At 53.5% G+C, this 24,694-nt stretch overlaps 7 protein-coding genes across 7 annotated transcripts; 5 read left to right on the top strand and 2 right to left on the bottom strand.

Annotated features, from left to right (window-relative positions):
• Window positions 1-866: 866 nt before the first annotated feature.
• Window positions 867-3,042, bottom strand: AYL99_04217 (hypothetical protein; the record flags this gene model as incomplete). The annotated part of the gene is made up of 2 exons (XM_018835731.1): window positions 867-2,916; window positions 2,972-3,042. 2 exons carry the CDS (start codon window positions 3,040-3,042, stop codon window positions 867-869), a joined length of 2,121 nt encoding a protein of 706 aa, XP_018695381.1.
• A 658-nt stretch (window positions 3,043-3,700) lies between these two features.
• AYL99_04216 (hypothetical protein) lies at window positions 3,701-5,203 on the top strand (the record flags this gene model as incomplete). Its single annotated transcript, XM_018835730.1, has 1 exon — window positions 3,701-5,203. The coding sequence occupies one exon, from the start codon at window positions 3,701-3,703 to the stop codon at window positions 5,201-5,203; it is 1,503 nt and encodes a 500-aa protein (XP_018695380.1).
• A 461-nt stretch (window positions 5,204-5,664) lies between these two features.
• Window positions 5,665-10,481, top strand: AYL99_04215 (hypothetical protein; the record flags this gene model as incomplete). Its single annotated transcript, XM_018835729.1, has 3 exons — window positions 5,665-5,733; window positions 5,781-8,615; window positions 9,591-10,481. 3 exons carry the CDS (start codon window positions 5,665-5,667, stop codon window positions 10,479-10,481), a joined length of 3,795 nt encoding a protein of 1,264 aa, XP_018695379.1.
• Window positions 10,482-11,730: 1,249 nt separating this feature from the next.
• Window positions 11,731-13,002, bottom strand: AYL99_04214 (hypothetical protein; the record flags this gene model as incomplete). The annotated part of the gene is made up of 1 exon (XM_018835728.1): window positions 11,731-13,002. The coding sequence occupies one exon, from the start codon at window positions 13,000-13,002 to the stop codon at window positions 11,731-11,733; it is 1,272 nt and encodes a 423-aa protein (XP_018695378.1).
• Window positions 13,003-13,690: 688 nt separating this feature from the next.
• Window positions 13,691-14,916, top strand: AYL99_04213 (hypothetical protein; the record flags this gene model as incomplete). The annotated part of the gene is made up of 2 exons (XM_018835727.1): window positions 13,691-14,046; window positions 14,100-14,916. The coding sequence occupies 2 exons, from the start codon at window positions 13,691-13,693 to the stop codon at window positions 14,914-14,916; spliced, it is 1,173 nt and encodes a 390-aa protein (XP_018695377.1).
• Window positions 14,917-16,076: 1,160 nt separating this feature from the next.
• AYL99_04212 (hypothetical protein) lies at window positions 16,077-17,682 on the top strand (the record flags this gene model as incomplete). Its single annotated transcript, XM_018835726.1, has 2 exons — window positions 16,077-16,442; window positions 16,531-17,682. 2 exons carry the CDS (start codon window positions 16,077-16,079, stop codon window positions 17,680-17,682), a joined length of 1,518 nt encoding a protein of 505 aa, XP_018695376.1.
• Window positions 17,683-18,440: 758 nt separating this feature from the next.
• AYL99_04211 (hypothetical protein) lies at window positions 18,441-23,222 on the top strand (the record flags this gene model as incomplete). Its single annotated transcript, XM_018835725.1, has 1 exon — window positions 18,441-23,222. The coding sequence occupies one exon, from the start codon at window positions 18,441-18,443 to the stop codon at window positions 23,220-23,222; it is 4,782 nt and encodes a 1,593-aa protein (XP_018695375.1).
• Between the last annotated feature and the right edge of the window lie 1,472 nt (window positions 23,223-24,694).

The raw sequence follows: 24,694 nt of genomic DNA, 5'->3' as shown, positions 1-24,694 counted from the left end.
AGAGGCTGGTGAATGTGGCCGCGATAATGAGTCTCATCAGACCCCTCGGTCTGTTTGCGGTAGCCTGCAGAAGAGTCTTGATAAAACCAATGGCACTGGCTATCTTCACGATGAGACGTGCCACCTGAACGCTGTTATGTACCTCCAGGCTATGATGGCTCCTGGCAAGACCACGGCCCGTCATATTGTGCGCTGGGCCCTCGCTCCCTTCTCCCCGGTATTTCACTCTCCTGGGAGAGCGACGTGCCCGGGGAGAGGGATCCTTGCGGAGGCAGCTAGTACGGCTATCCTACCCGCCCGTCTGCGTTCGACCGCAGAAGAGGTTTCCTTGTTTGGCTGTGTGATTGAAGCTGCAGGGAAGCTGAAGTATGGGTAGGCCCCACACGGGGGTCCTGCACACAAGCCCTATAACAGGCTAGAGCCAAGAGCATGTGGGGACACATACTAGGCTGGAGACACTCGGGGTTGCTGTATATCCCAAGGAGAGACGGTGCACGTGAAGGAGACGATTCCACATGGGTTACAACAGAGCATTGGACCTCCTAACGAAATCATGGAACTATGCCTTGTGAGGGTGCTGTTGGATCCCGCTGAACGAGTCTGAGAACTGGAGCCGGGTTGGAATGCTTGAGTGTGAGGTGTTGAGTGGGATCCAGTCCATGTAGGATTTGATAGAGTTGACAATCTTATGCTCGCTATATAGTGCAAGGCAAGTTGTGGAGAAATTCCACGTCGCAGTTTGCAGCCAGCGCCACCGCTTTTGGGAGGTTTTCTTCTATCCCTTGATAGAAATGTCGTCTGTCCTGGCCTTGCCAAAAGGAGAAATGGCCCTTCTATCCTCTTCGAACTCGAGTAACTCGAGTGATTTATATAGACAACACCGCAACTCTCTTGGCAGCCTCCTCTAGTCCACCGTCCGCATCCACGATACCTAGCGCGAAGTCTTCTAACCTTCCTCTTTGGGGCGACAAACCCGTTGGCACCGTGGATTGCCGTGTGAAGTTGTTGCTATTGATTTCTGACCCAGGTAGAATCTCCCGCCGAGTCTGCATGTACTGGCCAGAACCTGAAGCCGGTGTCTCGCCTACCGTGTATTGTATTTGGTGGTTCTCAGGCCTGGGATGGCTGTCAGCAACGAGGCCAGCATGCGAATATCCGTGCCCTGGATGCAGATTTAAGTGTTCGGCTGGCTGGCTGTTCGCGTATGGTAGAGTTCTCTCGCCGCTGCTACTTAGGGACGAATCTTCGGACAGATATGGCGAACTCGTGCCTGAGGCTGACAGAGACAAGCCGTGCGCGACGTTGTCACTTGGGAACAGAAGAGAGTCGTCGGGAACGAAGAATGCAGCTGCATCGTCAATCAGATCCGACTCACTGGTGATCAACGAGGAGAATTCCAGGTTGAGATAGTCTGTCTCCTCGCCCGAGCTGAAATCTTCAATGTTGAAAGTTGACGTCGCCGCTGCCCCTGACGTCTCTTCTACGACAATATCAGGCGCGCTCACACCGATGTCCCGATCGCGGATCTTGATCACATTCTTTACCACCATCTCCGCCATGCTGGAGTCCCAGAGACCATCGCGCGAGTTCTTGAGCAGAGGGTGGGAGAACAGCTGGTAAGACGTGGCTAATGTTTCTTGGCTGGTGGTTTTGAGACACAGGAAGTATAATGTCCCGATGAGGAATGTGGATAGCGTATAGGTGCGCTGTGAGGGCGAGGCTAGTGGGAATGATGCACTGGCAGAGTGTGATGCTGACTTGCTTGCCAGTGAGAGGAGGTCCAGGACTTCGGAAAGAGCCGTCCTGAGAGTGTCTTCGCCATTGATAGAGCACCCGGCGATATCGGCGGCATGAACGTTCTCCTCGATAAGATTGTAAAAGGTGTGGAAGCTTATCTGCAAGAGTAAGAACTGTTGTAGCCGAAGTTTCCTCCGGTCCTCTTGGCTGCCCGTCTGCGGGATACCCAAAGGTGAGTTCTCGGGGTGGTGATCGAGGATGCTGAGCGCCTGTCGGTATTTCTCATATTGCTCGCGAAGGACCACTCGTTCGCGCCATAAGTCCTGAGGAAATTCATCTGACGATTTGCCTTTATGCTGAACGTGGCTGATCAACTGACGTAGAGTCCAATTTTGAAGTTTCACCAGCACGCGTTCAGCATGACCGAGATTTCGAAACGAATCTGGCACGACCGACAATGTTCCTCGAGTCTCTTGGGGAGACACAAGCTCCAGCACCGGAATGCGAAGATCGTCATAGCAACTTGCTTGAACGTCCAGACGTTCGAAGAGATGCGTCAAGTGCACAAGCAACGGCTCAGTGGCCCATTTTGCTTCTGATTTGGTTCGCTTCAGCAGCCGCAGCCCGCTGTCGAGATGGGATATCGCCTGCCGAATATCACCGAGGAGTGACTCCAGAGAGTAGAATATCACGCTGCAAACCAACGCGACATCCGGCAAGGCCTCAGACCGCGCGAGATAGTTCTTCAATTGCCCGTAGCATTTGCTGACCATGGTCATGGTCTCCACGTTCAAACTCGGTTTGGCCTTTCGACTCTCGGTCAACGACCCAGAAACAAAGTTCTTGTGCAGAAAGCTCAGGGCGACAAGGCCATTGCGGATGACAGGTTGATCTTGACATCGCTGGAGAATCAGTTCGGTCCACAAGGTCGGGTCGGCGTAGCTGGAGAGGTTCCATGCTGCTTGAGAGCAGTAATAGTGTAAGAGCTGTCTGTCGGCTTGGCTCCCAGGAACTTTAAAGGGGATGTGGTAAGAGGCAATAGAGCTTGGGTCGTGAGGTGAGCTCTGTGCACCTGAAGCAGTGTTGGGTGGAGGAATGGGATAACCCAGGCATTTTCTGTTCGACAAGGTGCAGTTCTCACACTCCGGCCTCTTCTGGTCACATCTAATATGGCGGGCTCTGAGAGAACTGTCATCAGTATTGCGTCTGCTTGTCCACAGGGTATACCACTTACTTGCATGTGAAGCACCCTGATCGAGACTTTGGTGCGCTCTTCCGCGGCTTCCTAGCCGACAACTTGTCCATGGCAGCAATGAGTGCACGCGCAGGCAGGATGGATAAGAACAGACATTGCTGCAGAGTCGAGATTTAGAAATTCGAGGGCAGTCTGGAGACCTAAGCCCGATGGTTCGTACGTGCAGTTCTACCTGGCGCAAAGAGAACAAAAGGACCAAGTGGAAGAATAAAGAGCCTCAACCTCCTTTTTGGGGGCCGTTGCAGATTGCATTCAGCCTTGCGGGGCACTATACAGCGTGCCCAGCCAATCAGATACCCGAGTATTCCCGAAGTTGAAGCGTACGGACAAGCGAGAATCCGCTTTCTGATTCGTCTCTGAACTAACCTCAGACAATGCTCGAACCATACCTCTTTGACACGACGATGCTACTGCCACTATTCAACGACCATGGTCTATATACCACCAGATGGTAAAGGCCCATGTAGGGCCACCCATATATTAATGGTCTTTGCTTTGTCAGGGTTTCACCAGAAGATGGCTCGCAATTTACGTGCCCTGTCACCGTGTCAACGAGGGTCCTGTGGAAGTGACGAACCAACAGTTATGCTGTATCGACCCTCGAGGTATAAGAACCCTACGGTAAGTGCTTGGACTTGTCAGTCTGAGGATGCTTTTTCAGTTGCAATCGTTCGAAAAGCTCGTGTTTTGCTCGTCATACTACTCACCATGGGAAACCCGTCCGCACTCTTTCTTACCCTGGGGTTATTCCAACCTCTCGCTCTCGCTTTATCTTCTAGCTCTGCTCAGCATCTTGTTCTCAATCGTCGGAGCTCGGCGGTGACCAGCAATGCCACCGCAGGTCTGTTGGCCACGACGTTCGGCACAATTTTCGACGTCAATGTCACCATCGGCGGTGAAACATTCCCTCTCCTAGTCGACACTGGAAGCAGCGACACATATGTAATGAAGAAGGGATATCAGTGCTTCGATAAGGCCAATGGTACCGAGCTTCCGCAAACTGCCTGTTTGTACGGCAGTGCGACGTATTCTCCGTCCGCTACCTATTCTCAAATTCCGAATGAGATCTTTGGGGTTCAGTATGGCGCCGGCATTGCCTCTGGTGTCTTAGCCCAGGAAGAGGTCACCCTCGCTGGCATCACAGTCAAGGATGCAATCATCGGGGTGGCCAACAGCTCGACTCCTATGGGTGACGGCGTCAACTGCGGCCTCTTGGGCCTTGCGTATCCGGCATTGACATCGGGTCATCCGGGCAATGTCACGGACAACACGACCTACTTCTACAACCGTCTCACTTACGATCCCCTGCTGTTCACCATGCACCAACAAGGTCTAATAGACCCATATTTCAGCCTGGCCTTAGCACGAACACCCCAGAATGCCACCCTTGGTTTCGGCGGGTACTTGTCTCTCGGTGGTCTTCCACCCGTCCCACACAGCGACGAATTCACCAGTGTCCCAGTCGAAATTGACAATTCCGTCCCCGTGCAAGTCACATCCAACGAGCGTGTCCGTGCCTACTGGACCCTGACCGTCTCGGCTATTGTCTACGGACCTGGGAAAAGCACCACGTCCCATACTGCTCCTCAACCTAACAACATCACGACCTCTTCCACACACAAAAACACCACCGCATTCCAAGCATTCATCGACAGCGGCAATTTCTTCTCTTACCTTCCTGACACAGTGGTCACCAGCATAAACTCCCTGTTCTCACCTCCCGCGGTATTCGATGCCACCACTGGCTTGTGGGCAGTCGATTGTGCCGCCAACGCACCTCAATTCGGCCTTGAGATCGGCAACCAGACGTTCTTTCTCGACGGACGTGATCTGATCTACCAGACTGCTCCACCAAGCAGTGGTGAGGCACAATGCGTCTCCAACATCTTGAGTTCGGACTTCAATGGAGGAACGGAAGGCGACATTACGTTAAACATCATTGGCGCACCCTTTCTCAAGAACGTGCTTACGGTCTTCGACTTTGGAGCCAATGAAATTCGGCTGGCGAAATTGCAGGGAGAGGTCACAGAGAGCGAGAGTCAAGCTCAAAGTGGAAGTGGTGGTAGTGGTGGGAATGGTGCTTCTGGAAGCGGGACCGATGATGGCACTGCCTCAGCCAGCAATGCCGGCTTATCTGCGAAGACTTGGAACTCCTGTTCGTTCTTCGCACTGCTGACTTCGATCGTCGGTGTTGGGCTCTGCTTGTTCTGAACAGTAGGGAGAAGAGGCAGGGGGCTGTCGTGGCGGGCAGACGAGGTGGAAGCTGACCATGATCAGGGTGATTAGCTTAGTGGACATCAGAAGCCTATGTTAACAACAACGAGTAGGTAGTGGATGTTGATCGTCTCGAAGACTTGAAGAGTAATAGCCTGTGATGATTGATGTTGCCGATGCTGGAGATCCGGGGAGTGACGTATGGCGAGATGGTGGATGGTGGAGAACAAACTCCAATACATTATTGTCCTCCTCGCATCGAACTCTCCAACCGTCTCGCGCCCTGATTCTCTGCGAAGTGCTGGTCACAAATGATCGCTGCCGCGCCAGCCTCTCCCTACGATTGACTATTACTTCCCCTATTCCTGTTCTGCTTGATGTTGGTTCTATAACCACTGCTCTGACTGTTCCTGTAACAATATGAAGCCAGCCTGACGCGTGAGCTGCGGACCAAAACCATGACCATCAACACACTTACTGCCGGTGCCGCAGTCACTCCCACTGTCATAAAGACATGCATTTCACATGTACGGATGCTGCCTCTCACAGAAGTCTGTCCTAACTGAGAACATAGTATGCCAACCGGAAGCCCCGCCGCCAGAAACCAACTGCCCACATCTCCTACGATGAAGGCCTCCATCTGATGCGAACCTTTCTCCTTTACGCCTCACATCACACAGTGGAAGATCTACAGTCCTTTACCGCTCAATGGGTCCCCAGCCCGTCTTGGGTAAGAACCGAAAGCGTCACAATCACAACCGACCATGTCTCCAAGGCTGCGAAGACGATCACGGCCCAACTGGGACCGACAGGCATTGAACAAGTCGGCGGCACTCAGTGGTGGCAATGGAGGCCCAAGGGAGCTGATCTGAAAGCAGAGTGGGTCGAGATGCGTGCACATTACAACGAGCTGAAAAGACAAGGCACGAAAAGCAGACGGATTATGCTCTACATCCACGGCGGAGCGTACTTCTTCGGTAGCGTCGACGTCCACAGGTACCAGCTTCAGAGGCATGCTCGAAAGCTCAAGGCTCGCGTGTTCGCCCCGAGGTACAGGCTAGCGCCACAGTTTCCCTTTCCCTGCGGGCTACAGGACTGCCTTGCCGCATATTTTTATCTGCTTAGTATACATGATCCTACCGAGATCATTCTGGCGGGCGACTCGGCCGGTGGAGGCATGGTTGTCTCGATACTCTGTATTCTCCGTGATCAAGGCCTTCCCTTGCCTGCTGGCGCAGTCCTCATCTCCCCATGGGTGGACCTTACGCATTCTTTCCCCAGCCTGAGTGGCAGCGCAGAGTTTGACTATATACCACCCTATGGCTTCATGCAGAAACCTTCAACCTCGTGGCCCCCTCCCAACGACGAAGAGCTAGCAACCATCAGCAGATTGGCGAAAGGCAAAGATGTCCCTCTTAAAAATAAGGAAGACGGTCCAAGCACGTCGGTACCCATCAAGGATGACGGTAATGTGGAGCCTGGTCCTCAGCTACCTCTATCAATGGAGTTGGACGGAAAGCGAGTTGTCTTGCGAGATCAGATTCAGATGTATACGACCAACCAACTATTGGCCCACCCCCTAGTGTCACCCGTCTTGCAACCCTCCCTAGGAGGCCTACCTCCAGTCCTGATCCTTACCGGCGGCGGGGAAATTCTGCGAGACGAACAAATCTATCTTGCTCACAAGATGGCAAATCCGTCCAAGTTTCCCCTAGGTTCTATTTACAAGGCAAGATATGATCCAGATGGTGCTCTCCTTGCTAAATACAAACCCACGCCAGTTCAATTGCAAGTGTGGGAAGATCTGTGTCACGTTGCTCCAACGCTGTCTTTCACTCGCCCAGCGAAGTTCATGTACCGTTCAGTTGCACAGTTCGGAGCTTGGGTGTTAGCTAAGGCTCAGAAGCGAGCGATCGAGATCATGGATGACGACAATATCTCGGTCATTTCCTCACAGACGGATAATAACTCCCTGCCGGACACCGACGCCGACTCATCAAGTACCGGCGCAGCAAAGGCGAAATTAGACCTGAACAAGGTGACGGGAAGTGTTGGTCGAGCGGGAGACCCAATCCCCCCTTTCGAGAACAACATGATTCGTCAACGGATTGACCGTCACGGGAAGATTTACCCTTTGGCCGAACCACATGAACTGCCAGCGTTGCAAATGCATCCAGACCAGGTGGGAGTAGTCAAACCTGGTCCCGTAAGAAAATGGCTCGAGGCCAAACAGACGTGGGATACTAAATATGCCAGAGTCAGGACGAAGGTGCAAAAGGAAAGAGTTGCAGCTTTATCCAGTGGGAAGATCAAGGGCTTTGAAGCCGGTGAGCACCCTCCGCCGTGCGCTCTTGCCAGTCGGCGGACAGACAAGGATCTTTTCGTCAAGAAGAAGAGGAAGAGTTATGGGTTGGCGATGTGGAGTATGTGGGGAAGCAAACATGATGAGTCGGTGCTGAAGAGGGAAGAGGAGGCGGTCCAGCTGGAGAAGTCGGAAGACAAGCGCCTAGGCAGAGAGCGCGAGGACGGCGTCACGCCCACTATAGTCGAAGGAGAACAATCCTCGACACGTTGGCGTCGAAGCAACAGCGGAGGGCGAAGTGCGAGCGCAAAACGTCAGACAAGCCAATCAAACACTCGAGGCAGGAGACGCACCATCTCTGTCACGGACAGAGGCCAAGCTGAAGGTCGCAATGTACCCCCAGTTGTGCTTCCCTCAGATCCTGCAAGATCCAAGGAGTTACCAGCCACGGCAGGGAACGAACATTCGGCTCAAGACGGGCACATAGCTTCACCTGAATCATCCTTGCTATCAGCGGGCTTCATTCCGAAGTTCAAAACAGCAGTGCATCTTCGTGATGATAGCGGTGGCCAACACACGCCGGTGCTGTCCGACGCCGCTAGCACGATGACCGGACGGAGCGGGTTCGTCGCCGATGATGCTAGCACCCGTGCTGTCTTCGCGGCCCCAGGAATTTCGAAGAGCGTTGACTCCCAGGAGGTGGAGAAGGCGAAGCCATCAAGTCCAGCCACGAATACAAGGCCGGGAAGCCCCTTGGCAAACGAAACCAGGAGTTTCGTGTCCGGGAGTGAGGAATTCAACGAAGGTGTGGCAAGCATACATCTAGGATCTGAGCTAGGCAGTGTTACTGCGGGAAGATTTCACACCGGGGCGCATGGGAACGATACACCTCGAAGCCAGCGCAGCCTGGAGCGGCTACAGAGCCACCAACGCGACGAGGGAATGGGTCGGCTGGCGCCACTCCGAAGTCCCAGCTCCACCGCCATCGTCAAGGCCGAGGGTGTTGTAGGCGTGGTTGAAGATACAGAGTATTCCAGAAAAGAAGGAGTCGAAGATTATGAGATGAAAGAAGGCATGATAGAAAAAGAGAAGGATATAAACGGGGTGGTCAGTGAGTCCTCGAACACGCATGACGAATTAGAGGGAAGACAGGTTGAAAGGGGTACTCCCGAACGGCCCAAGTTGTATGAGAGGACGGAGACGAAGTTCCAGACCGCGATGGAGAGCCCTTCTTGACGCCGTTGCGAAGATTGACAATGCCATATTGCACCATTTCGGCCTGCCATACTTATGCCATGCCTGTCCAGTCGAGACTGATGGTACCCAGATGCAGGTTTCATTGCATTTGGTCACTGCGATCCCTTATCAATATGGTTGGAGATGTCAGATGAAAGATAGGCATGTGAGAAGGTAAATATGGGAATTGTTTACCCCAGACATGGTTTCGAAAAGCATCTGCCATATAGTGAAAAGCAAGTATCAGCGGAATTAATGCTTTTTCATCGTACCAGAGCCTGTCTTTGTGTTGGCTTGTCTCGCCTCTCATAAGGAGACATTTGGTCCATGGGAAATGAACGAGGACACAATCCGTGTTAGCTGCTATACCAGCAAGTCAAACATTACCACAAGAACAGGGATCGGTAGCCACACAAGAGAAATGGTAGCGTATGCATACAGAGATAGAGAGAGATAGAGACCAGTCTGTATACGCTCGGAACAAAGATAACCCGAGCGGCATCGTCGACCTTCCCGCATTGTCAATATTCTCCAATTGCCAGCTTGTCGTGCTCGCCCACCGTTTCTCACGATCAACCTTGAAATGGTCTCCCTTCTTGGTCGCTCTCTGCCTTGACCTTGGAGAGCCCATCCGCTAGAGACTATGCGCAAGTGCTTCAGCACATGCGCGAGAGTTTTCAGTCATGAAAACCCCTTAGTACGTTGCTTCCCGTCCCCAATACCAACCTGTTTACCTTCCGCACCGTCTGTGGAGGGACACGCGAGATTGGAGGCGCCCTCATCTCCTTTGCCCCCCGCTACTTTGTGTCGATACTGCAGCAGTCCTGACTGACACCGCCCCTCTAGGGTCTTCCTCGGTCCTCTGCACCAGGCAGCAAAGGGCCACCGCCGACGATCCCACGCGCCCAACGCGGGCTCCCCCAAAAGCGCCCGCTCCGCCATGTCCGACACACCATCGCTGTCTCCTCCGCTAAAGGCGGCGTCGGCAAGTCCACGCTGGCCGCGAACCTCGCGCTGTCGTTCTCCCGGCACGGTCTGCGGACAGGGATCTTGGACACGGACATCTTCGGGCCCTCGGTGCCCACGTTGCTCGGACTGGCCGACGCCGGCGAGCCGAACCTCACCCCGCAGAACATGCTGGTGCCGCTGACCAGCTACGGGCTCAAGAGCATGTCCATGGGCTACCTGCTGCCGAGCGAGTCGGCGCCCGTGGCGTGGCGCGGGCTGATGGTGATGAAAGCCTTACAACAACTGCTGCACGAGGTCGACTGGTCCCCGGGTCTGGACGTGCTGGTCCTCGACCTGCCGCCTGGCACGGGCGACGTGCAGTTGACCATCGGACAACAGGTCGAGATGTCCGGGGCGGTGATCGTGTCGACGCCGCAGGACATCGCGCTGAAGGATGCCGTCAAGGGCGTGCAGATGTTCCGCAAGATGAACATCGACGTGCTGGGCATGGTGCAGAACATGAGCGTCTTCGTGTGCCCGCACTGTCACCAGGAGACCAAGATCTTCGCCGCCAACGACACCGGCCTGAGCGGCGCAGAGGCCAAGGCGGCGGAACTGGGCGTCGATTTCCTCGGCGACGTCCCCCTCGACGCGAGGATCTGCGCCGACGCCGACCGGGGCATGCCAACCGTCGTCGCCGAGGAGGCTGCCGGTGTCAAAGTCAATTCCGGGTACTATGAACACATCGCCGAGAAGGTTGCCCGGAAGATCGGGTTGGGATGGCAATGAGGACGATCTGGTCCGACGAAGGCAGGCAGCCTCGTTGTGCGGAGTCATGCAAGCGCCGTGAATTGGTACAAGAACAGCGATCGCACGGATTGGACGGATGTCGGAGGAATGATATACTACTATGCTTTGTCAGGGTCCGATCCGAGCACACCTTCTTCGAGAAGAAGGCGATCTCGGCCTAATCCACACGTGGGCGGAAGAAGAGAGCACAAGCTTCGCGGATGCCATCGCATATCAGTCCAATATCTCCTGCTGAAGAGAAGAGAGCACGAGTTTCTTCCTACTTCAACCATCTGACGCACCGAAGGGTTTATGTATCCAGGACAGTGTCATGCAGGTCCCGAGCATATTGTACCATTAATTTATTTAAACACAATACAAATTGCACGGTTGAGCCGGGCAGACTGGGACGGCACCTTACAATAAAAACAAAGATCATGCATTTTCCTCGTTATGGGAGAGCTTTTCAGGCACCATCCATCCGTCTTGATCTGATTCAACCCCCGACGATCTTCATCTCGTTCGTCTCTCCGTCCATCCATTCACCGCGCATAGTAAACGACCCCAAGCTCACCCATAGTGTGCGGCAGCTTCGGCGCTCCTTGATCTCCTCGCCGCATCTTCAATGCGGCAGCTCCGTCTTTGTGATATCAATTCCAACCCGTGGCTCCTCCCCCGAGCTCGACCCAAACCCGTCAAGAAATCTCGTCTCCAACCCAGAACTCCACTGCGCGACTCATCGAGCTTGGCTAGGGAGGGTGCTGATTTGGAAGCACGGTGAGATTCACCGCCCGACCAGGCTCTTTTATCCGTAACCGGACCCTGGCTCCGGGGCATTTTATACCTAACCGGGGCCAGCGTGAAGTGACACAGCACAAAGCAAAAGCATGCCCGGTCAAGAGGGAAGTTCGGGAACATGCAGGACTCGAGGACCAGAGCTGCATCCAGCATAATCTCCACCTGGCTTCCAACAGCAATTCGCAGAGGTGATATATAGAGTCTGAAGCCGGTCTCACCAGGTCGACATAACGTCGCTCAATGATCGGGCAGTACACTCTTCTCCCACACCGGTGGAGGTCGGTTCCCGTCCCTCTATGGCGTAGCTGAAGCGGCTCACTCGCAATAAAGCCCTCTCTCTCACCATCAAAGATATTACGCGTGGTTGAGGAATTTGAATCCGTATTCCAGTCGTAGTTATGAGAAGGATCGATAGTACAAGCAAATCCCTCCGTCGAATAGTTGCCACAAATCAATCGAAAGTTATTCGTTTTCCCTGGAAGGTAGCCTGGCCTTGATCCTGCATCTTTCGCCTCTTCGCGGCTTCCCAGGAGGGATGAAGCGGGCCTTGGTCATCACGTACATTAGACCTGGGCTTCGGTGGATGACCTGACCGGCCAGCCGCATGGACTGCTGCCGGCTTCTGATTGAGTTTCCTGTCGTGGAATCGGTCTCGAGGGCGGTCCCCGCGACTCACCGCACCTCTCTTCGGATCCCATCCTGTGTTCCTTCCGTCTCGATCCTTTTGCTTCTCCAGGTGTTTAGCATGTTTTCCGAACTTAAGCTCCGCTATTTGCTGTCGGGCACGTTGCCCACGTCGATTTTTTCGGGGTTTGGGAAGCGCCGGGCCTTGGTAACCATTCGCGTTGTCTTCGGATTCTGATCCGGAGTAGTAGCCTGCCATGCTAAGGGATGGTAAAAATGCTGTTTTCTTCGTGGTGTCAGTGGAGTGTGACTTTCGAGAGATCTCGTCGTCGGGTTCGGACACTTCGCTAGGTGATGGCGATATGGAGAGATCCTCATGTCTAACATATCTTCCCGCATCAGCCACCCGCATTCGGTCCTCAGGGGTTTCTTCATCAGACTCCTCTTCAGAAGATGCTAGGCGCCCTTTTCCGAGTTCAAATATGTGGTCATCCAAACGTCTAGAACCCTCGTCTTCGGATGCGTCCGGGGAAAACCCATCGAATTCATCTTCCTCTTCTGGGCCTGCCCTCGAATTGGTCAGTTTCTCGGATGCTTTTTTTGTCCCTGTTGAAGCAATTTGCCCTGACTGAGGAATCTCGAGTGCGTCGTAGATAGTTTTCATAATCTCAGGCAGTACCTGTTTGACGGGATTCGAATTGAACAGTCTTCCGATCACATTTGCCTCGGCGCTTGACTTCACAGGTTCCAGTGCGGGATCCAGCCCATAGGCCTTGATGAATACAGGGTGCTCCTTGATACGTTTTGTTCTGACCAAGTGCTTCAGGAGTTGGTTCTGCGCTGTTTGTTCGAGCTGCAGTTGTTTGAGGACGACAACTTCTTCTCGCAGTCGAAGTAAGGTTTGAGGATTGTCGCTTGCATTCTTCTGACGGCGGCCCAGTTTCTGTCTCTCGAAACCTCGGGCTAGCTTTAGGGCATCGTGGAGGATCTTAACGCTTCGAGTGACTCTGGCCCTCAACCCAGACACCTTTAACCCGAGGTACTGTCGCTCTTTCTCGGGTTCCTCGGAATCATGGTTCTCACGCTTTCGCTTCAGCATTCTAGCGGCGGGGTTGATATGTTTCCGGAAACTCATTCATTAGCAGTAGCTACAGTGGTTTTCGAGCTGTAGTCGAGGACTTTGGCAAAAGGCATCAAATTATTTTTCAAATGACGAAGTTCGCATGGTGGCAGCGAGGCAGTTTCGCTTAGGATGAGTTTAACAGACTAGTCTCCACTAACTCTGATCAGTACTAGTCTCTATGACTAGCGCCGGCAGCTGCCGGCACCTCAAGTTGCGGGCACCAAGACAGGCAACAACGAGGAAAGAAAGAACTATTATTCGTGCAGTAACACCCGAAGGCAACTCCTTTACTGCAGTGCAGGTCATGCTTCAGATCAAAACAATAATGCGACGAGGTGTCATGTCTCCCAGCAACCGGTGAAGTTGAGATACCCAGGTCTGCATTTCCTGCCACCAAGGCGTCCGAGTCTGACCACCAATCAATGGATACAGGCCCTTAGCTTGGGGGCTTGAGGCTGAGACGCGACGAGCTGAAAATCCCCCGTGTTCTACAAACCTCCTCCCAAGGGTATTCTCAGGCTGCAATCTCTCCTTGTTCCCATGATCAGCCGATTTCCATCGTCATTCTCTTTCCTTATATATCTCTTCATCCCTCTAGCAGACGTTGTTTCCGTCAAGTCTATCCAGACATTCCAGCTTGGCGTGATACAGATCATTTCTGAATATGGCGCTTACCGTCCCTAAAGTTCTGCTCATCTTGCTGTCCCTGGCCGGCTTCTGGACGCTTTGGGGCTTTCCATATCAAAATGGACTTCTCAAGATCTTGGGCCAGCAATCAGAGCCCGGCGCCGTTATCCCTGGTCCAACTTCAGCTCCTATGAAGCAGACGTACACTGGCATTGGACCGGTCGATAAGCAACTGACGGTCTTGGTCAGCTTCTTTTACACCGCTATTGATGGCAACCGAGCAGATGTGTCTCTGTCCTTCCTCTACCTGGGAGGTCAGGTCCTCGCCTCTTGGGTCTTGATCATGGTGGAGGGTCTCAGACGTGGTAATAAAGACAAATTCCTGCTCACCGCGTAAGTCTCAACCCTAGAGGGATAGTTCCAGTGCTGGATCTGATTATCAGCAGGACTACATTGCTTGGCGTTGGAGTTGCTATTGTGGGCTACGCTTGCGTCGCACCCTTGTGGTTTGCTCTGCACCTGTGGACATCACCTACAGTAGTGAACCCCAAGGACTATGACCTTGATGTCAACACGCCAATCCAAGTCGCCATTGCACCCATCAGCATCCTCGTCGGGTTCGGGCTTCCATCCCTGCTGATGTGCCTTCCAGCCCCAACTGTGGTTTCATTTGAGACGAAACAGACATGGACGGGTATTCAGCAGGGCTGGTCGATCTGGATCGGGTTAACACAACTTATCCTGACCACTCTGGCTCTTAGATTCGATCAACGGGCCTCCATCTTGACCGAAAACGATAAGCGATTGAAGAGTGCCCGATATCTCCGACTGGCATACGCGTTTGCGATCATGTCGTCGGCCGGATCCCACCTAGCGGCGCTGAGCTTGTCTACGCTGGCCTACCTCTTTCCCGTCCTGTTCAGCTCCACCTACCTCCCTCAACTTCAACCTGCCAGAATCTTTGTTCCTGTCGTGCCATTTGGACAGCCGCAGGTCAGGGTCTTGGCTGATGGAGCTTTATGGTTCCTTCAGTGGGACATTGTCGTTGGGGTCTCCGCCTCGCTTCTGTGGGCATTGACAGTGCGAGATGCGAGCAAACACAGGAAGACCAATATTGGTCAGACCCTGCTCGGAGTCGTCAAAGCCTTGCTGATGGCGGGCTTGTTCGGTCCGTGTGGCGCTGCTGCCATCGCCATCTGGACTCGTGATGAACTAGTTTTGGGGCGATCGAATGATGAGGGGAAGAAAGACAAGAGCACCTGAAGCAGAAATACGCAGGTACTTTTCCATACAAGGACTGCGTACCAAATGCGGGAGAGCACAAGGTCTTCATGGACGGTCGTTTAATCTGGGCTCTGGGTGGGTAGTCTCTGAGCATTCCATGCGTTGACGGACATTTATTGGATAAGGGAACAAACGTGTGAAACGCGGGCTGGATGAGGAGTCGAGGGAACTGAGGGAATTTGCAGAGATCCAGGGTAGCAACAAGGAGTGGGCCAAAGGCATCAGTGTGTCTTTACCGACTTAGGTGCTGAAGGAATGCAGTTAGTTACTGGCAATATTCTACCTTTTCATCTATTTTTGGGGCGTTGAAAGCCGTGCGACGTATGTACAAGTACAGAGTACGAGTAAGAAGCAGGATTGTTAGCTAGTGGCCAAGACGGCCGTCTTTTAAGCATGGGATGTAGGGTTTAGGTGAGCCTGGGATCCTTCACTAGCCCAGTGAGCCTAATTTGCCTCCTGGTGGGATTGAGGTTATGCCCTCCGCAGGGGCAGGGGCAAACCGTTAGGCCTTACCACAGCACTGGGCTTCAGCGAATCTCAGAGTTTCGTGATCTGAACTTAGTGCCTTAGTGCCACCGGGGGCCATGCTTCAGCTGACCCAGCGGGGCCAAGCGAGCCTTGGAAGGGTGAGATCTAGATCCAATCCGTCCTCGAGCAATAGGAAATCTTTTCACTTGCCCTGCTGGCCAGGCTGATTGCACGCTTAGAACCAAGGCACACAGCATCCTCCAAACACAAAGTCATCTCAATCCTGTATAGGAAGCTGTGGCGATGACGTGGGTTTTGGGGCTGCTGCTCGTGCAAGCTCGCTGCGTGCGGCCTGCACCTCAGCTGGCCTTACAGGGAAAAAAAACTCCATCAAGTCAACAAACGCCCTCCAGTCCTTGTTGCTTCTCGTCACTTGTTCTCTCGATCTAGCCTCTCACCCCGAACTGCCAGTGTTAAACAGTTCGCCAGTCCCTGCCGCTCCGTTGTGGCTGTGTGACAGAGCCAATTGACAAATCTAGCCCTTGACCTTCCTTGCTCATGTGTACATAATACCGCCGCTCTTCGTTTCTTCCTGTCCGGCCTCCACCTCGACCTTCGACCTCCGGGCCCAGCCTGGCTTCCTACATCGGCTGCACGTCAAAGTATCCACGATGTATCTTCTTGCCGCAACGGCCATTGCGGCTCTGACGACCTCGTGCGTCGCCTCACCAGGCTATCTCAAGCTAGACCTACAGAGGAGGACTCCGTCGGCAGGCAGATTAGTGCGCAGACAAAATTCAGATGGAACGCTGGACACAGTCTTGACACAAAGCACTGATAAGCTCGAATACTTGGTGAATATCACTGTTGGCACACCTCCACAGGATCTCGGCGTTACTCTTGACACTGGCTCCTCTGACCTTTGGGTCCCCGCATCTTCAGCCAAGCTCTGCCAGAAGGGCCAATGCGACCTGGGTGACTTTGATACGAGCGCATCAAGCACTTACAAAGTTGTCGAGCAGAACGGATTTAACATTGTAAGTCTCCGTGCCCAAGGTGCTACAAAATCCGTCAAGGCGGCCCCGAGCGTGAGAGGGTGAGGTAACTGACTCATTGGCGTCACAGACATATGCGGAACCAGGAGACAGCGACGCTGGTGACTGGGCTTCTGACACCATCACAGTTGGAGGATCTCCTTCCATTCAAAATCAACAGATCGGAGTAGCATTTGAACTGTTCGACCAGCATGGGGTGATGGGAATTGGATTCGATACCAATGAAGCCAACAACGACGGCCCGAATAGCGTCTATCCCTCAGTCATGGACAATCTCAAGTCGTCCGGGGTCATCCAGCGCAAAGCCTTCAGCTTGTATTTGAACGACCTGGAAGCAACCACGGGTGCAGTCATCTTTGGCGGGATTGATACAACTAAATATTCGGGAGATCTTGTTGCCCTGCCCCTGCAGCAGGGCCCTGAAGGAATCGTTTCGGAATACTATGTTACCCTGACCAGTGTGTCCTTCACGGATTCGACGGGTCAAACTACGCAATTGTCGCCTGACGGGTATTTTCAGGCTACATTGCTTGATTCGGGTACCACCAACACCCTTCTCACCAACGACGTCTTCACTGGCCTAGCCCTCGGACTCGGAGCGGTGGGTGATCCTTCTGGAGACGCCTATCTGGTTCCCTGCAGTCTTGTGTCGGCCAATGGCACCATTAACTATTCGTTCGGCGGCAACGACGGCATCACAATTCAAGTTCCTCTCTCGCAAGCGGTCGGAGGTCAGGGATACACATCATCGGAATTCGGCGATCCGTCAGGAGGTTGTGTATTAGCTTTGGGGACTCCATCCGACAGTGGAGGCTTCGCTATCATGGGAGACAGTTTCTTGAGAAGCGCCTACGCGGTTTTTGATATCGACAACCAGATGGCGGCGCTTGCCCAAGCCGTGGAAAACGAAGCAAGCACGAGTAACATCGTCGTTATTCCGGCGGGAACAACCATACCGAGCGCGACTGTCACTGCCACGGCAGGTGGAACTCAGCTCACTGAAGTCGTCGCAGAAACAGGTGTTCCACCAGCCAGTATCGAGAGCTCCACCCTGATCCTTCCAGGGACGCCAACATTCAACTTGCTCACCTTTTCGGTGACAGCAACATCAACGACAACCATAGAAGGAACTTCGACGCCGGGTGCAGCAAACCATGCGGCTGTTCCGACCGCGGCTCTGCTGGGACTGGGTCTTGCCGCAGCGGGAATGATGGGACTTTGAAAAACCGGTGGTTGAGTATCTCTGCAATGAGTCCTGTGGCCATTGACACGTACATCGGTGGATGGATCACGAACAGATAGCAAAACATGAGCGAATTAATTGAGCATCATTTCACCCCGCAGATACACAGTAGGCCCTCGCTTCGACAGAGGTACACCGCTCTTTCGAAAGCCCGCAGTGCTCTCAGATCGCGGGTCCCATTGTGAGTCGCGTCAGTCAAGCAGATGGGGTACCCCTCCTCTTGCTTTCTCTGTAAGTTTCTATGCTTTCAAACAGAGCACGACAAACCTTCCTCTCCTCAATTTCCACACTCTTGTAGAGGCGCCACTAGACAAAATGCGCTTTCCACCATACGCGGCTCGTACTGGCACGAGGGCGTGTGATTGGTCACAACGCCATCCCCAACATCATTCCAAGCACCTTCGCTGCTCCGCACAGTTATCGCATCCGCGACCACGAGCTACGACATTACTTCTCTTATACCCCTCCATAAAGACACTTCCTCGTGCTCATCCAGCTTCTCGCCTCCCAGTCGCGATCTTCTACAGAATCGCCTTCCTGACTACGTGTGAATCGTTCTGCGACACCAGAGACACTCAGCAACCCCCTCGCAATGATCTCGATTTGAGTCACTCTCACTCATCCCATCCTCTTCGTCTCCGATCGACCTTCTGCGCCTTTAAATACGCCGTGATCCGTCGAGATTACAGCGAGGCGCGTCCAAGGTCACCGGAGACATCTCTGATTCCGTCTGACACATGAGCTACAATCTCTGGCGCGCTTTCTTCGAAGATGATGTCGATTCATTTCGACAATACCTGGCCAACGCCACCTTCTCCTCCGTTGCGCCGAGAACCCCTGGCGCCGGACAAATCGGGGGTGCAACCTTGAAGATAGGTAGTCCTGGGAATCTGGCAGTCTCCCCGAAGACACCCTTCAAATTTCGAAAGAGCTCGGGAACCACACCTATCAGTGCGACGCCTGGGAAAAATGCCGGTTTGGTGCTTACGAGGGCGGAGGTGAACACCAAAGACAGTTTCGGCCGGACAATACTTCATCATGCTGCGTCCTCCCAGAATGATGATGCTCTGGCTTTCGTCAAGGCTTTAATGGAAATGCCCTTCTTGGATCTCTACGTCCAGGATCTGGAAAGTGGGTGGACGCCACTCCATCGTGCGCTATACTTTGGCAATATTTCAGTCGCGCATGCTCTAATGATCCGGGATATACAAGATGCTACGGACTACACAACCAACGCTCAGCATTCCCACGCCGGTGGACTGGTGAAAATCAAAGATCATGAAGGCAACAGCCCGTTTGAGGTGTTTGGTTTGACCATTGCGCCCCGGTCTCTTCAGCAAGATTCCTCCACCCTCCCGTCTGGCATTCATGACGACGACAGCATCAACGGAGTGGATGATAATGGTGACCACCAAGAGCATGAGCGATCAAGGCGCCATGTGACCCCCCTGATAGATCTCGCTGGTGATGAGGTCTACGCGTTTGGAAGCAATAAAAACCTATCACTAGGTCTGGGCGATGGAGACGATAGGCATTTCCCCGAGCGTCTACAGTTTGAACGCCCTGAACACTTATTACGCCGTCTCCTTGACGATCATCTTGCTGAAAGACGGAAGACATCGGTCCAAGAAGATCTGGCGGATAGTATTGGGGATCTCCAGACACGTCTAGATGTGCCGGCCATTATCCGTTATCGGCCCATAACGGTTCAAAACGTGGTCATGTCGAAGCTACATACGGCCGTTCTGACTAACGACCCGATCTCCAACCTGTATATATGCGGGTACGGTCCTGGTGGCCGTCTTGGCACTGGCGACGAAAACACCAGCTTCACCTATCGCTGCATCCAAGCTGGTGGACTGGCGAAACGACGTATCTCGTCGATAGCCCTTGGGCAGGACCATTCTGTGGCTGTGTGCTCTCAGGGTGAGGTCTACACATGGGGGAGCAACCGCTTTGGGCAGCTGGGGTATGCTCTTCCTGAAGTGGCCAAGAATGAGGTTCCAACTCAATTAATCCCACGCCAGCTTTTCGGCTACATCAAAAAAGAAGTCATCATTGGGGCCGCAGCATCCGCGATTCATACAGCGATATACACTTCCTCTGCGATGTACACGTTCGGCAAGAACGAGGGTCAACTTGGCTTGACCGATGCTGAGGCACGCTCTCTAGATATACAGATCTTGCCACGCCGGGTTGGCGTATCAGTCTTGCAATCTCCAATTCAAAGCGTGAGCGCGATTGACCGAGCTACAATTGTCCTGCTCGAGAATCATGATGTGTTTGTCTTCACACATTATGGTTGGACTAAGCTTATATTCCCCCTGGAGACCTTTACCAACTACTACATGGCCAATAACCTTTCGACAAGATTCAACATGGAATCCAACTACATTAAACATATCACCAGTGGCGGCAACACAATATGCGCAATGTCCTCGTATGGAGAAGTATATTCAACTGACGTTCCTAAAGTCCCGGAAACTGTACCATCGAATATGTCAACAACGAACCCAACTAAGGCGCGCAACGCTCTACCTGCGCCTTCGCGACTCTGGTCCCTTCGCAAGGCTCACATGTCGGCCATTGACGTGGCTGTAGGTCAGGATGGCTCCATCATTATCTGTACCGCGTCAGGCTCGGCCTGGCGAAAGGAGAAACGTGCAAACATAAAGACCGTACGAGATGCGAAGTTAAGTCCAGGACGTCCCAAAGACTACAAATTCGTCCGTATTCCCAACCTGAATGGAGTTATCGCCGTCAGGAGCAACGCATTTGGAGCCTTTACCGCGGTGCGTAAGGACGTTAATGCAACACGGGACCAGATCGTGCCTGTCCCACCAGGCTTGTGGAGATACACTTTGCGCTTATTGCCCATTCGAGAATACGGAGTGTCTGAGATGGAACTTGGGTCAGCAATAAATGCATTCGGCGTTGCTCATGCGATAATCTTCAGAAGTTCCGCTGAAACGGACATCCTCACCATGTGTCAGCAGTACGAACCTCTGTCCCGGAGCCAATACGACCTGTGGATCACTTCTACCGTTACGGATGTACGAATTCCTGTCCATTCCTTTATTCTTAAGGGACGAAGCCGTGTCATGCGCCACGCGTTGACCGAAGTTCAAGAGACGTACTATTACTCCGTCCCTGATATAATGTCGATCGAATACGGACAAGATGGCCAAATCCAAGTCTCGTTTCAAGGCGCAGATTTCTTGACTCTAGCTAATCTCGTACTGTACCTGTACACCGACAAGCTGGTTGACGTGTGGCATCATACGTCGAAGGCTTTACAATCTGCTGCTCGTTACAGGTCAGTACGTGTCGAGCTTATGAAGATCGCGAGCCACCTCGAAATGCGAGGCCTTGAACGCGCTGTAAGAGTGATGGTTGACCCCGCCCGAAGTCTGGCGAACGATATGGAGCTTGCAGTGGTGGATCCTGACTTCTTCTCCGACGCCGATGTGGTCGTGGAGCTCGCAGACGACGCCGAGTTGCCCGCACATAGCGCCCTGTTGTGCAGCCGTTGCCCGTTCTTTGACGGCCTGTTCAATGGACGAGCGGGCGGAATGTGGATGGCTTCGCGACGAAATGCAGCTGAAGAACAGTCTCAAGCTGTACGTGTGGATCTGAAGCATATCGACGAGAAGATTTTCGCCATGGTCCTCCGACACCTTTACGCTGATACTGGAGAAGAACTCTTTGACGACATCCTCACCAACAGTCTGGACGAATTTGTTGATATTGTCATTGAGCTAATGTCAGTAGCCAACGAGCTCATGCTTGATCGCCTCGCACAGATCTGTCAAAAGACTCTGGGCCGGTACGTCAATCTCAGAAACGTGTGCCCTCTGGTCAACATAGTTGCAGAGTGTACAGTCGACAGCTTCAAAAAAGCCGCTCTCGAGTACATCTGCTTGAACTTGGAAAGCATGTTGGAGCTGAAATTGCTGGACGATTTGGATGAGGATCTTCTTCTCGAATTAGACAAGGTCGTCCAAGCCAATCAGCTGGCCTTCCTTCCTTTTGCTCGCAGCAATCGAGCTGAGGCGGAACTGTTGAGGAGCTATCCAGGTCTATTGGGCCAGATTGAGGCTGGCCGACAGACAAGGGTGGATTCTATGAGATTAAGATCAAGGTTGGTCGAAGACGAGGGACGTTTTGCGGCATCGTTGAAGACGCGATACGGGAGCCTGGAACGCTCAGCCTATTCGCCTCAGAACAGGAGCTCGTTGCCGACCCCCGTGGATTCATCACCACCTAGCACTCCAAGTCGCAGCCCGGCGATCAAGGCCACTGATACAGAAGACGACCTCCCGTTCGACATGGATGGCGATGATCCAGAGCTGCTCCCTGTCAACGAGGGGGGAATTTTACTGCCTCATCTTGCAAGAAAGACCTCATCCCTGGGGGGCGTGGCTCCATCTTCGACACCACAACTTCCCGAAAATGATTCGCCTCCTTCAACGTTCAGGTCGCGCGAAGGATTCTCCGGTTCGCTGAGGTCCAACGACGACAACTTGTCAGATTCCACTGTGGCCGAAACCCCGACGACTGGATTTGCTGCACAGAGGGCTCCATGGGGGGTTCTTGCTCAAGGCGTCAAAAAAGACGGTCTCAAGGACACTATGGAGCAAGCTTCAGCTGCCCGGGTGTCTAATTTGACTCAGGCAATGCGGACAGTTTCGACGGGACCTAAAGCAACGGTCAAGGTTTCGCAGAAGGAGCGCAAGCGACAACAACAAAAAATCAAAGAGCAGGCTACCAACCCCACGGGTCTTTCGTCCGCGAAACCGACAACAAACAGTCCTTCTTCGCCATGGCAGGCGATTGCAAAGACACCTAAGCCCAACTCCTCACCGACTACAATTGCACCAATCGAGGCGGTCAAAGAGGTTCCCACGAAGCAGCCAATGACAATGCGCCAAACCATCGCCAGAGGCACCTCGACTCCCGGTCCGTCCCCCAGGGGTCCAATTTCTGCGGGACCTGCAATGGACCTTACAGCCCCTTCAAAGCCGGCCGCTCCGCAAATCCAATCGATCCGCCATACGCCGCTACCGACGCGGGTCTCAGCGGTGGACGCCCGCACATCAATGGCTGAGATCTTGGCCCAGCAGCAAACAGAGAAGATCGCGGTCAAGGAAGCGGTGGCGAAGAAGTCACTACAAGAGATTCAGCAGGAACAGGAGTTTCAGGAATGGTGGGACAATGAGAGCCGGCGAGTGCAGGAACAAGAGGCGCAGGCCAACGCGGCCGCTGCCCGTCGTGGAAAAGGCGGCCGGGGACGAGGCGGACAACGTCGGGGGGGAGGACGCGGAAAAGGCACGCCGGATGTTGAAGTCGGTGGCCAGCAGAAGCAACCTTCCCTGGATTCAGCACCGGTGAGACAAGAACCTGAATCAGGACGAGGAATTGGGCGAGGTAATGTGCCCCGAGGCGGTGCCAGCAGTGCGCGAGCCCGGGGTCATGGAAAGTCCCAGCAGGCCCCTCGAGGGGCCAAGGCATCAACTTGAAAGAGTCATAGAGGTCCAGGAAAGGACGGGAATTTGGAGGAAAGACTTTTTGTACATCATGGTAGAAAAGGGTTGCTTCTGCAAAGACGTGGGGGATTTACCAATTGTACCGAAACACACTAAGAGTAGCCGAACCAGGAAATGCTGCTTTTCTGCCTAGGAACCAATCACCAGGAACCTTTCAATCCTGGCTGCGGCATTGGACGTCTAGCCAGCAGAGGAAAAGTCCACCGTCGACAGCACTTCTCCAAGCACCAGACGAGAAGCGGAATGAACCTATGCACTCATGTAGGATCCTCGCGTAACCGGGTCCTGCATCAAAGGGCCCATGGTACCAGTCTTGACAGGGTAAAGCTCCAGCAGGCTCCCAGTCCTGGATCCCAAGTTTAGCACTGGCGCTCTGCAGGTGGCCGCACACAAAAGGCCACAATTGTGTTTGCCTGGAAAAGAAACAGGAAACGCGAGGTGAAGATCCATGGATGATCACACTCTCACCACTGATGCCTTTGGAAGAGAAACGTGAGGGCCAAGTAGGCAGAAGAAGAGAGAACCAAGAGGGAAATTCTTTCCCGGTTGCTCTCGATTGATCCTTGACTGTGTTGTGGAGAGAGAAAGCCCGAATGGACGGGATCCATCCGATCAGCCTGGTGATTTTCTCGAGACAACAATAGTGACTCCCACAGGCCCAGTCAAGGGGATACTCTGGTATTATGGTCTTCACCCCCTGTGCCAAATGAGGACCTTGGAATCAGCCTAGTGCCACGGCACCGACGGGGAAGCAAAAGATGGCGTTGCCACGGGCGGATTCGGGTCGATGTGGGTTAATATGGTTCGTAGATCGATTGGGTTGAGGTGTCGCCAACAGACGCGGGGCACGAGGGCAAAGGAATGCTTCTGCGTGTGGCGGGAAGAAATGACGGTGGTCGATGGAAGGGACGTTGACGACAATGACGACCTAAACCGACATGTGGCCGCCGAAATGTCGACATGGCGGAGGTGTGTGTGTGTGTGCGTGGGAGCATTTCAATCGCCAGACGGGCACGGCGGCACGGCGGCACGACACAAGATGCATGTCAGTCAAAATAAAGCAGCCTATGGGGCGCACTTGGATGGGGGTTCCATCCACAGGGATTAAGGTACGATGCAGGCGATGCAGGCGTAACCCAGGGTCGTGCATATGGGGGACATATGATAGCTGGCGAGTGGTGGACGAACAACAAAAGCGGTGATGAAGAGGGATGTAAGACAGTAGATGGAGGTGAAGAAGAGAGAAGGAGAAGAGAGTGAGAGGAGTGTGCCCTTCTCCCAGCTTGCACCTTACCTACCGAGCTACATACTGTAGGGACCTACAGTAGGTACCAACGCAGCCGTTGCGTAGGCGTTTTCGTTCACCGGCCAGTCCAGCCCAGCCTAGTGACCACCGCAGGCACCACGCTCAGTCACCGCAGTCACCGTCACCGCAGGGCAAGTTA

This window comes from Fonsecaea erecta (genome assembly GCF_001651985.1).
Source record: "Fonsecaea erecta strain CBS 125763 chromosome Unknown Scaff3, whole genome shotgun sequence".
Taxonomy (NCBI): Eukaryota; Fungi; Ascomycota; class Eurotiomycetes; order Chaetothyriales; family Herpotrichiellaceae; genus Fonsecaea; species Fonsecaea erecta.
This window is presented reverse-complemented; position numbering and strand designations above follow the sequence as displayed.